General features: G+C 34.2%; 1 protein-coding gene across 1 annotated transcript in view; it reads left to right on the forward strand.

The window, feature by feature from the left end:
* The first annotated feature begins 6430 nt into the window (after window positions 1-6430).
* Window positions 6431-12639, forward strand: part of LOC116162967 (GTP-binding protein REM 1) — a 58979-nt gene continuing 52770 nt past the window's right edge. Inside the window, exons 1-2 of the mRNA XM_031476771.1 lie at window positions 6431-6477; window positions 7147-7358. Of these exons, the coding sequence (XP_031332631.1) occupies window positions 6431-6477; window positions 7147-7358 (259 nt within the window). The remainder of the gene's footprint in view (window positions 6478-7146; window positions 7359-12639) is intronic.

The raw sequence follows: 12639 nt of genomic DNA on the forward strand, positions 1-12639 counted from the left end.
GTGGGAATGGTATGAGGAACAAGTTAGGGTTTTTCGCAAAGTAAAAGAGTTGTTGACATCTGAACAAATATTAGTTCACTATAATCCGAAATTAGAATTGCATTTAAACACAGACGCCAGTCCAGTGGGTATAGGTGGTGTTATTGCTCATATATTACCTAATGGTGATGAGAGACCAATAGCATATGTTTCTAGAGGACTTTCAGATACAGAGAAACGTTATTCTCAATTAGAAAAAGAAGCGCTTGCTATTGTATTTGCAGTCAGAAAGTTTCATCAATATTTATTTGGACGTAAATTTGTCCTATGTACTGATCACAAACCTTTAACAATTATTTTTGGGCCGACTAAAGGCATTCCAGAAATGACGGCTAACAGAATTCAAAGATGGGCATTATTTTTAAGTGGGTATGACTATGATATACAATATGTGAAAGGTATTCAAAATAATGTAGCAGATGGGCTATCTAGATTACCAAGCAAACTAAGTAATGTCGATGAAATAGATACTTCATATTTATCATATGTAACCGATAACATTCCTTGTTTAACAGATCAAGTAATCAGGAAATTTACGGAAAAAGATATCATATTAGCTCAAGTTTACAAAAATATTGAAAACGGATGGCCAACACAGTTACAGTCACCGGAATTAAAGCCTTATTTTAACAAGAGACGAGAACTGTATATTGATCAAGGATGTATTTTAAGGGGTTACAGAGTGGTTATTCCTGATGCTTTACAATCATAATTATTAGGTGAACTGCATATTGGACACATGGGCTTAGTAAAAATGAAAATGTTGAGTCGTAGCTACGTTTGGTGGCCTTCACTAGATAATGATTTAGAAACGCTAGTTAAGAGCTGCGAAGCGTGTTTAGAAGAGAAAGATTTTCCAGCAAAAACTAAAATTAATAATTGGTCGTGGCCGACTGGTTCAAATATCAGATTGCATGCGGATTTTGCAGGACCTTTTTTGAATAAGCAATTTTTAATCATTACGGATGCATTTTCAAAGTGGGTAGATATCAAAATCATGAGTAATATCACAGCTGCTAAAACAATAGAATGTTTTCGTGAATATTTTTCATTGTGGGGAATTCCAAACAAATTAGTTACAGACAATGGTAGCAGTTTTATGTCACAAGAATTTCAAAATTTTTTACGTAATAATGGTGTAGTTCATCAGACTACAGCACCATACTGTCCTCAAGGTAACGGAGCGGCGGAGAATGCTGTTCGTACGTTTAAAAACAAAATCAAAATACTAGTTAAATACTTACCATTACACCAAGCATTGCACAATTATTTGTTCGCTTATCGAACAACACCACATTGTACAACAGGGTTGAGTCCTTCTGAGCTACAAATAGGTAGGAAGATGATAACCAGATTAGACAAAATTAAACCAGGTAGTAACTTAAGAAATAAAATTGAAAGTAAACAACAAAAACAAGAAATGAATTTTGGAGGTAAAAGGAAAGTAAACTGGGAAATAGGTCAGGATGTTATGGTCAGGGATTTTATAAATTCGAAATGGGTAAAAGCAGTCATATCTAAGCAAATTACAAATGATATTTATTTAGTTAAAACTAAAGATAACTTAACTTGGAAAAGACACACCAATCAGATGATAGATTATGAACCTAATAGTGATATGGAAATTGTTAAAAATTCAGTTATTGAAAAGGAGCATTCCATTGTTAATACAGATAATATTGTACATTGTAATGAAGCTACTACACAAAGAGACAAACCGATTGTAGAGAACAAAACCGATTCAACGGATCCTACAATTGTAAGTAAGGATATTGAACCGAGTTTGACATCTCAAAGTACAGTTAAGAATAATAATGTAGAACCAATTACCGAAATTACTTTAAGACGATCCGAAAGGATTAGGAAACCGAAAATCATTTATGATGTTTAGTTATATAGTTATATTTGTTATTGTATTTGTAACTTAAGAGGGGGGTATATGTAATGTTTAAGTTGGTATCAACTATTATATTTTAGTTATGTATGCGATAGAGTAAGGTTGGTAATAGAACTAAGAATGATGTATGTAGAAGCTGTCATGGTTTTCTTCGAATAAATAGTATAAGTACAAGGTACTAATAATTATTTAACGTACAAGTAAACAGTACACTCGTGGCACAAGGATTTTCGCAGAAATTTGGTAGTGAATGCGACCAAATGTTTGCGCCAGTCGTTCGACACTCTACATTTCGAATTTTGCTTACAATAGCGGCACAGCGGAAGATGACGGTGATTCATTTGGATGCAAAAACGGCATTCTTGAATGGAAAAATAGACAAGATAGTTTATATGAAACAGCCCCCTGGTTTCATAATGTACGGAAAGGAGAATTGTGTTTGTCTCTTGAGGAGGAGTATTTATGGTTTGAAGCAATCCGCAAGATTGTGGAATCAAGCAATTCATCAGGTGTTGATTGATGCAGGATACAAACAAAGTACAAATGACTCATGTTTGTACTCATTTTGCGTAGGTAAGAAGCACTGTTATGTTCTGATCTACGTGGATGACCTCGTCGTTGCCAGCGAATGTAAGGAAATGCTTCAGCGTTTCGAACGAATTCTTCGTTCGAAATTTGTGATCAAGAATCTTGGTGAAATCCGCAATTATCTCGGAATGAGAGTGATAAAAGATTCGACAGGAAATTTCGCAATTGATCAGTCGGGATATATATCAAAGATGGCAAATGATTTTGGTCTGGCAGAAGCAAAGACGTCAAATGTTCCCATTGACATATCGTACGGAAAAGGGTCGAATGAAGATTTATTGCCGAACAATGAACAGTACAGGCGACTGATCGGATGCTTGCTGTATGTATCAGTTAATACCCGTCCAGATATTTCGGCAAGCGTTTCAATACTTGCGCAGAAAATCGAAAGTCCAAATACGGAGGATTGGAATGAAGTGAAGCGAGTAGTGAAATATTTGAACGGCTCACAGAATTTATCATTGCGACTCGGATTCGGTAACGACACATCAGTATTAACGGGATATGCAGACGCAAATTGGGCCGAAAATCGAACGGATAGAAAGTCAAACAGCGGATACGTGTTTCGTCTTTTCGATGGAACAGTCAGCTGGAGTTGCAAGAGACAAACATGTGTGGCATTGTCGTCAACAGAAGCTGAATATATTGCATTGGCTGATGCATGTAAGGAATTGGCTTGGTTGCGGAGACTCTTGGTTGACTTTGGACTGAATATCGACGGACCCACAATCATATACGAGGACAATCAGAGTTGTTTGGAACTGATTAAGGAGGAGACATTGTCTAACAGATCAAAGCACATTGACGTTAAATACTTCTTCGTCAAGGACTACATCGACAAAGGAATAGTTAATTGCGTCTATTGCCCAACTGAACACATGATTGCGGATCTTCTCACGAAGCCATTGAATGCAGAAAGAACTCGGCAATTGTGCGGCGTGGTGAATGTTTGAATGAGGAGGAGTGTTGAATATGAAAGCATTCAAACATTTAAACAGTTTACCATGGCGAATGTTTAGTTTTGTTTGTGCGTTACTATAGTTTAAAATTATTGACTGATAATTAATTTAGAATCAATCACAGAATACGGCCTTCTCAGAATAGAAACAGCAATGTTACAAATTTGTATGGTATTTTGGCGGAGCCTGGTGGGTGTACTGTGAACTAAAGCATCGAAATCAGAGTAGCGCCATCTGGTGACCAGCTTCTAAAGTCATGAAGTAATTTCCCAAATTCGATATAAATCATAAATATTGATAAAGAATACACAGTTGTTACATTAAAGTGTATTTAGATACAATCACATTACATTATTTAACACAGAGAACTTAAATTACATGTTTACAAATTACATATAAAACTCAGAAGTGAGTGGAACTTACGGTTTGTAGATGTTAACACTTTGAAGAAAGATCCTTACATAACAATTTGTCGTACGAAATATTTGGTTTTAATTGCTGTTTGGACTACATATTTTTGTTAAAAAATATCTTTAGAACTAAATTTTTTGTTCCAAGAGGTAATAAAACCGTTTCAGCAAATTGTCACACAAGTTTTTGACAACAAATGTTAACTTGATTCTGGTGCTTACTTGTTACTTGAGAAGCGAGGGTGGAAGTTGTTGAATTATCTAAAACGTATTTTGTATTCATTGTCTAAAAGGAATTACAATATAAGTATCTACGTCTATAATATAAAACTCAATATAAAACTCAAGTCTACACCCTTTTGCGCCTATACCGTTGGTAATTTATAAATTCCATACCTTGCATAAATAGGAGAGAAAGAACAGCACATTTCAATCCTCTTCGCGTTTCAAGCACAAAACAATCTGTTTCAAAATATGAGAAACGATGCCTTTTTGATATTTTATCGTTACAATCCGCCACACAACACTATTTACGGTCACATAACTTGTTCATATTTTAAATCTTTCAAAAGTCAAAATTGACATGTGTAAAACTATGTGTACGTATAAAATCGACGGTAAAAATATTTCCTGTAAAGAGCAAAATTACAGGTTTTGCAAAAAAATATTTGAGTCTGCGATAAATAGTTCTCCGTACAACCACGGGAAACGCTGTAATCAGTGGCAATTTAGCGCCATTTATGTTTCTGTTCTGTAAAGGTCTTATTCTGTGGAATCAATCAATTTTCAATGTGTTAATAAAGTCTCTTAAAATAAAGTTTAATACCTATTTAAAGCAAATCACTGAGTATCAATAAAAATATGCCTGATATTTGCAGGATGAACTTTTTGTACTAACGCAATTTGTTAATAAATTTCTTTGCATTTTTAAATTGCAGCGTTCACTGTTGTGGTTGTATTTCTTTTATTTTCCGCATGACGTTCATGAAATTTTGATTTGACTATATTAATAACTACATAATTTTTTTTCAATAGCTTATTAAATTCGTAATACCGAAACTTAAGATTACGAAAACGTACAAATATATAAAAAAAAACGTCTAAAACGTTAATTAAATTTTGCATTTTTATGTACTTAACGAAGAATGAAGCCGCCTTCTGAAGAATTTTATTCGAGTTTACAAGATAAAGTCTTAATAGAATTTAAAAAAAAGGTAGTGAAAGGTTTTATAATTTTTTCAGTTCGTTTAGGTACCGAAATGAAATTACTTTCTCTAAGGATGTAACTTGGAGATAACGGCGAATTAAAGAAATTTATTCCTTAGAATGTTTCATTCACCGCATTGGCTTTAGCGTTTGGGTGATTTAGTGTGCAGTACACATAAACTCTCTAGTCTTCTGCAATTGAAATAACAGTCGAAAATTTGTAAAGAAAGTAACTTATGCTCATAATACTTTACAATTCATAGTGAACAGTTAGATGGATTTTTTTACATTACAACTTATTTATTTATTATATCCTTGATAAACTCTAAAGCCGGCTACAGACTGCATTAATTCGCGATTGCGCGACCCACGATTCGCAGGTATATAGTTTACGAATAGTGTGTGAGCTTGTTCGTTAGAAATCAATTCGTAAACTTAGCACTGAACAAATTTATGAAAGATATTTATACACTACATGGAGTAACAGATACAATGGTACAATTTTTTAGGAACACCTCTAAAAAGAGCATTATACGGGTAACTCAGTAATTGGGCGAAAGCCTGTTGAGGGGTTCAGAACAAGAGAGAGACAATAAATAAATAAAAAATAAATAATTACACGATATTTTTACATCACTATTAGTATTTGTCTTGCCACTGAACCTTTCCTTGCAGTGGCGAAAATGAAATTTGTTGATGGGTCTCATTCCACCAAGAACAATTGGCAATTTTACCGTGTTCCCTATCAAATGTACCAGGAGGTGTGTACACGTACAGGATGACCAATTAAGAATGCGAGGTACTGTATCTGACAATCTATCCATCGTAGAGGCTTGCGGTAAAAAAATTTATTACTAAAACGGCCACGAGCAAAACCTGGAAAATATTTTTAAGTTTCTGAAATGACCGCTAGGGGGCGTAACTGCAATCTGGAATTTAAAAAAGTGATGTTTCTGTGAATTCCGCTATATTAACCTAACAAAAAGTCTTTGAAGTTGACGATAATCTGAACAATTTTTGTTTGACAATTTTTCCTGTATCTGTAAAAATGAAGTGGTGGGGGGTATTCAAAGGTTTCCGTAAACGGAGCGATAGCAACTACTGTGCAAGACAATGCAAAAGCTCTAGATACGTTGCGGTAAACTTAATGTAAAAGAAAAATTCCGTCTGAATCTAAATTATTCTCCCGAAAAGCTTAAAATTACGGGAATTACAGAACGTACTGCCGTACTGGGTAATTACTGGACCTAAAACTTAATAAGATTGATTCTCTCTTTTCTTCCCTGGCACGAGAGCTTTAGGGCGGCTATAAAAATAATTTAAATATTCCTATGGGAACGGAACTGAATAATTTCGAAGACTCCAATGCCAAGAAAAAGTCAGTAGTCCCCTAAGCCGTCAAAACTGAAAACTTCTGAGCGTCCTTGAGTCACTAATTTTTTCCTTGTCGCAGGTTTTTATGAAGTGATGAAATGTAATTATGAAATTATCAAAACCCATTAACACAGCTGTCCAGTGTCCATGTTGTACAAAAATAATGCAAAATGTGTAATAAATGTTACGCCTACAAATTTTATGAACTTGAAATGTCTTATCAATTTAAATAAAAGCAATAATTTCACATAGTTAATGTGACCCACATTTAATAAAACAAAACGAACCATTTATAGTGTGATCAGCCTCTTTCACAAACCGTTGAAAAAACAGGTCTGAACCTTTTTATTTGAGTTATTTTACTATTGTTATTAAACAATTTTGAAAAGCTTTTCAAATCGCTATTCATTAAGTTGCCATTTGAGCATTTTAATGCCTTATGATTTATGGAGAACAATGAAGCACTTTGCGGGTTGCCTAATCATGTCATTGACTTCCATTTTAGCATAGTGGGTCCGTTGTAGTATGTTTACAGTTTTAATAGTGACAGTCGCCATAGGGATAATTTTAAGAGAAATATCCACAGCTACAAATTTAACACTAGATACCATTACAATGGAACAACATAAAGAGTGCACTTAATATAAACAATAAATAGGAATATTTGTTACAGTACCGAGCAATTGCAAGGCGGAACATCGGCAGCCGGATCAGCGCGAACCTCTGCCTCGTGCAGCTTAGCATCTTCGAGGGAGTCATCCACAAGCGCACCCGGACCGGTTCCGTACAAAGTATTGATGCTCGGCGATCCCGCTGTCGGAAAATCATCTCTGGTTTCTCAGTTTATGACCTCGGAGTACCTGCACGCGTACGATACGAGCATAGGTATGTGTTCAGTAATAAAATGCTAAAGAGGTTGCAAACAAAGAAAAGCATTACATTGCAAAGTAATTTTTAATTAGATTTCAAAATATATTACGGCCGAAGCGGTTAGACAAAGTTCACTTGGGCTACTGCTGTATTAGGTAAATCAAAGTTAAATTGAAGTGCGATTTTTAAAGTTTGCGTTTAATGGAGATTTTAAAAGTTTGAGGGATAAATCCACTTAAATATAATTCCCAAGGAACTTGGTTTTGAGAAATTTCCTATTACGTATAATTCCCTAACGACTAGGGATGTTAACATTATTTATTCGTACTTTCAAATTCAAATAACATATCAACATTGTGCTCTCTGTTTCGGTTATAGTGATATGGAGACTTTTAATTTAATTGTATTAAAGACTCAATACAGTAATACTATGCGATCAAAAATGAGTTGCTGTCGAGTCACCTTTGGAATTTTTGTTTACATGGGAAATCGTACTATAAACACCAAAAATTATGACGGGACATCCTGTATACGAGATGTTTTAATGTATTAAGTAAATCTGGGGGATTATTTACAAAATAAACACAGTTTGTTTTAATAGAATTTGTGTTTCAGTGTTTGTTTTTTTCTTTTGGAATACTTTGTAATTATATCGCCTTTGTAAACTATTCAATTTCAATACGACACTAAATAAGACACATTTGGTCGTGTGCTGCAAAAACATTATGGGAATGTTTTATCCGTCCGTACACCGATTTTAAGAGGGATCTACCGATAGATGACGAAAGAGTAGAATATCCCCTAAATGTTAAGCATACAAATAAGTCTTTCACGAATGGGTAGAAAGTTTTTGAATATTGAAGGTAATTTTAGCTTTGGTATTAAAGGATTTACACGCAAATCGATAATAGAATAACCGATAAATCGAAATTCAAAGTTTAACGAAAAATGATTTTTATTTGTTGCAAGAGCGACAATCTTTATCTTAATACCTTAACAATGATACGCTGAAGGCAAGTGCACACTTTGAGATCGAAGTGATTAGATTTGTATGCTTTTTTTGAAAATTTGAGCATGCAAATTATAGAAACTACAAAGTATCATTTTAGTATTGCCACTATTACAGAGATGTCGCTTTAAACAAACAAGAAATCCCTTATCTGAGCTCCGAAGCTAATTTATTTATCTAGATCTTTGCAATTGTTCGACTATCCGCCTTTTTTTGTAAAACACTCTTAGTAACTACGGTTATTAATATGTTTGACCTATAGGTCAAATGTCACGGGTAAAATAAATGGAAGAGGGTGAGGTGGTGGAGTGAACACTTTAAATACGAATACCTTGAAAATTAAGCAGCTGTGAAAGTATTCGCAAAGGAGAGGTTGATCTGGGTCATGTGCCTTAGTTACTGTGCTCAAAACTTCTAGTGCGACTCGAGAAGTTTAGAAAGGAGTACCAGAAAAAGATACTTACAAAGGAAAAATCGTTGATCTGGACAACACACATCCGTCGATAGATTTAAAACTTGAAATCCTGATAGGTACCTCGAAAACGGAGTATCAGAAAAGGGTACTTACAAAGGAAAGTTGTTGATCGGTATCAGGCGCATAATTATTTTTGATAAGAGTTAAAACTTCAAATGAGAACCGAGTGTCGAAGGAGGATACTCACAAAGAGAAAATGGAACATCTGACAAAGAGATATCTCTCGTAAAGTGCCACTTCGATTGCATTTTCCAGATCAATCCACCATTACCTACGTTATTCTTTTGTCGTTCCGAAGATTAATTCATGTTAGTTTGATTACGTTCTATCCTTCAGATTAGTTCTGTTTTTGTATTTATTTACCGGTGCTTTGTAAATCAGTTTTTCAAGTTACCCACGACCTATTCCGACGAATTTGTTCGTGCCAGTTTACTTACATTTTGAATTAAGTGAATTACATTTGTTGTATATAAATTTACTTATTTGTGCATTGTAAACTAGTTTTCTTGAAGTTAATGTTACGTTTATGCTTTTATATATTGACGATTTGTACGGACGATTCATTGTCGACAAAAATTTTACTTTTGTTTAGTTAATGTAAATTGAATTATTGGTTCTTATTGAATGGCAATTACGTTAACATCGCTATCGCAATATTTATGTATCGCGCTATTCATTATCCCTCTGGTTTTTTTGTTTGTGTTTTATGTGTTACAGATAAGGCAGAAAAGCGCCCTTTCTGAGCTCGAAAAGGTTGCGACGTGTCGTTCAAAGTGTAGTGTCTGATTACATACTGGTTTTCGGTACAATCGAATAATTGCTACATTTATTTGAATAATCATTTTACAATTGTTGTTTTCTGCGGAAGCTTGTTTTGATATTAATAATTTCCAGATACGTTCACGTTTCTGATCTAGATACTACAGTGTCCAATTTGTAATATTTTGAGATTATTTATTAAATTACCCTCGATTGTGACGATTATTGAGTTATGTGGACGTTATGGGTTTCGCGTAAATCACGTCAAGTTTGTTATTTCTTATGGACGCAATATTGGATTTTTACGTAAGTCTATAGTGAAACAAATTACAAAACCAGTGATACTAATCATGTGGATATATATATATATATATATATATATAAAATATATGTATATATATATATATATATATAAATTGAATTTTCGCTTTGAAGTTTACAATGTATTTCTTATGGCAATGATGGTGACTATGCGAGGCAATAAACAAAAAATATTAAATAATTTCAAGCAAGCTAAAGAATTATTGACCATAACTTCGCTATTTGGTAGAGCTACAAGAAACAGAAAAGTGGAAAATTAATCAGCTTAAAATTCTACATAACTTTGCCCATTTTAAACGACTTTGTATCACTTATGGTTTACGAAATCCTTACAGGGAACATGAAAAAAACTCACCCTGTATGTATACCCTAGTGTACACCTGTCGATAATAACTCAAGAGTAATGATTTTAATTATTACTACTGCGACCGGTAATTTTTTATTCCCGCCAAAACGCATTCGAATAGAAACATCTAATCTACATAAAACCCTATCCGTCATATTTCGAATGTTTACCTGCGAACTTTTTCATATGCTGTGAAAATCCGATTCGAAATTTGCATTTCCAAATGCATTATTTTCATCGCAAAGTTTGCATAACGTTAAATGCAATTCGAACAGACTGTATAAATTGAGTTCGATGAAATTATACAGTGCATTTATCTTAAACTGGAACATACGATTTTACGTGCAATGTTATTTCCAATATGTTCCATTAAAAAAAAACGCGTCAAACTAATAGGAATAGTTCAAATGGGTACTAGGTGCAATATACAACTGGCACCTTCAAATCTACCGCCCGTTTTATCCTCATCCTCATGCATTTCTGGATAAGTTGTAATATGGAATGAGGATAAGTAAACTAGATCATATAAAAGCATATTTAATTTATATTCGTCACTACGGACAACGATGTGTAAATCCTAACTATTCACATACAAACAGTTTCCATCGTACACTCTGTTTATAACACTGTCAACAAATTCGTTAAGACATATAATCGACAGTCCGTCTTGAATTTTTCGATTCAAACCCACACGTCTCGTTTTGAAGTCTCCGAATTATGGTTTGATTTATATCGTCGACACTATGTCGTATTGCCTCCATTAGTTCCTCTAAGCAATCGATGAATCGTATAAAAGTCTCATAATAGATACACTCTTTGATCACCACTCGTTTTCAAAATCCTCGCACAACAACACATATCACATTAAGCATATTTGCAGAATTTTGCTTCCTGTATTGTTTAACGGTATCATCGACAGACAACGCTCTTCCTCCTGCAGCCGATCGGCATATTCTTGTGTCGTTATACCATAATAATGTAGGTATTGGAAAAGTTTGAAAATCTTGATATTCGTCATATGTCGCATGATAGCTCGGCGACACTGCATTGGCGTCTGATCTACCATCATGCACAGTTAAACGAAACCAATTGATATCTATCACTCTACGGAATTTTATGTACGACGGAAAATTCACTGTTTACGTCACATAATCGCTATGACAAATTTTACTGGTCTGAAAATGCCCTCAGCAGAACTGAAGGGCTGAGATATTAGTGCCATTATGACACACCGGAGAAAAATAAGTATATAATATAATATAAATAATTTTAAATATACCAACACAGGCACGACCAGTTAATGACCTATTAGTACCGGTTCAACAACATCTATCACATCAATACCCTGTATATAACTATCATTCCACCCTGCATAATGTAAAATGACACAGTCAATCGCAATAAGACATTCTCCACACAAATTCAAATTTACCGCAACAAAAGGCAACCATCTTGAAATTAAAAAATTCAAATTTCTCGCACAAATTCAAACTTAAATTTAAATAATGGCCGACATCCGAAAATTCAAATCGACCACACAAATTCAAATTTACAACAAAATGGCAGACATCTGCGTATTCAAACTTACCTCTACAAAATGGCCGTGATCTGGAAATTAAAAAATTCTAACTTGGTGGTGGTGAGGATGGCTGTGCCTTTATTACTAACATTATTTTTTTTCGTTTGTTCTGTTTCATTTCGGTAGTATTGGGAAGAGGTAGGGTTTAATTTTCGATTTAAAGTGCTTGTAATTGCCTTTAAATTTAGTCACGTGTGTTTATGAGGCCAGGAAATTTAGAGTCTTGTGTAATTTGGGTAATCCGACTTTGTTATTTAGAAATTGTTTGTGAAAATAAATGCAATTAAATTTTGTTTTTAAATTTAGGATCTGTGGAGTTCTTAATCCATTTTCAGTGACGAATAGTGGAGTGACAGTTTCATTTATTTTTGACGTGTTATTCGCGAAGGCCTGCATGACATTGCAGGATTTGGTGTTTTTATGAGTTATTTACGAATAGAGGCGAACCGGCACTGGACATGACAATTTATTTTTAGTGCGCATTTATTAGAAGTAAAATAATTGTGGAAGAGTTTATTACACCTGAAGTTTGGAAGACGATGTATTTATGCATTTAGGCGACGCGACGCATAGTATAATAAGAATCTTCCATACATTCCAAAATGACCCTACTTGTAACGACTTATTTATTCTGTGATGGATTGTCATATAATGTCATATAACTTTTGGTAATAAATTGGATACGCAAACATTAAATATACGGCATTTAATAAGAGGAAAAAGGGAATGTTTGGGATAAGAATTTGGTCAGACTACCATTCAAATCTGAAGTGTTCCTTTCTTTACAAAAGCGTGCACTTTGTCCAA

The sequence above is a fragment of the Photinus pyralis genome, unplaced genomic scaffold (genome assembly GCF_008802855.1).
Source record: "Photinus pyralis isolate 1611_PpyrPB1 unplaced genomic scaffold, Ppyr1.3 Ppyr1.4_LG1, whole genome shotgun sequence".
Taxonomy (NCBI): Eukaryota; Metazoa; Arthropoda; class Insecta; order Coleoptera; family Lampyridae; genus Photinus; species Photinus pyralis.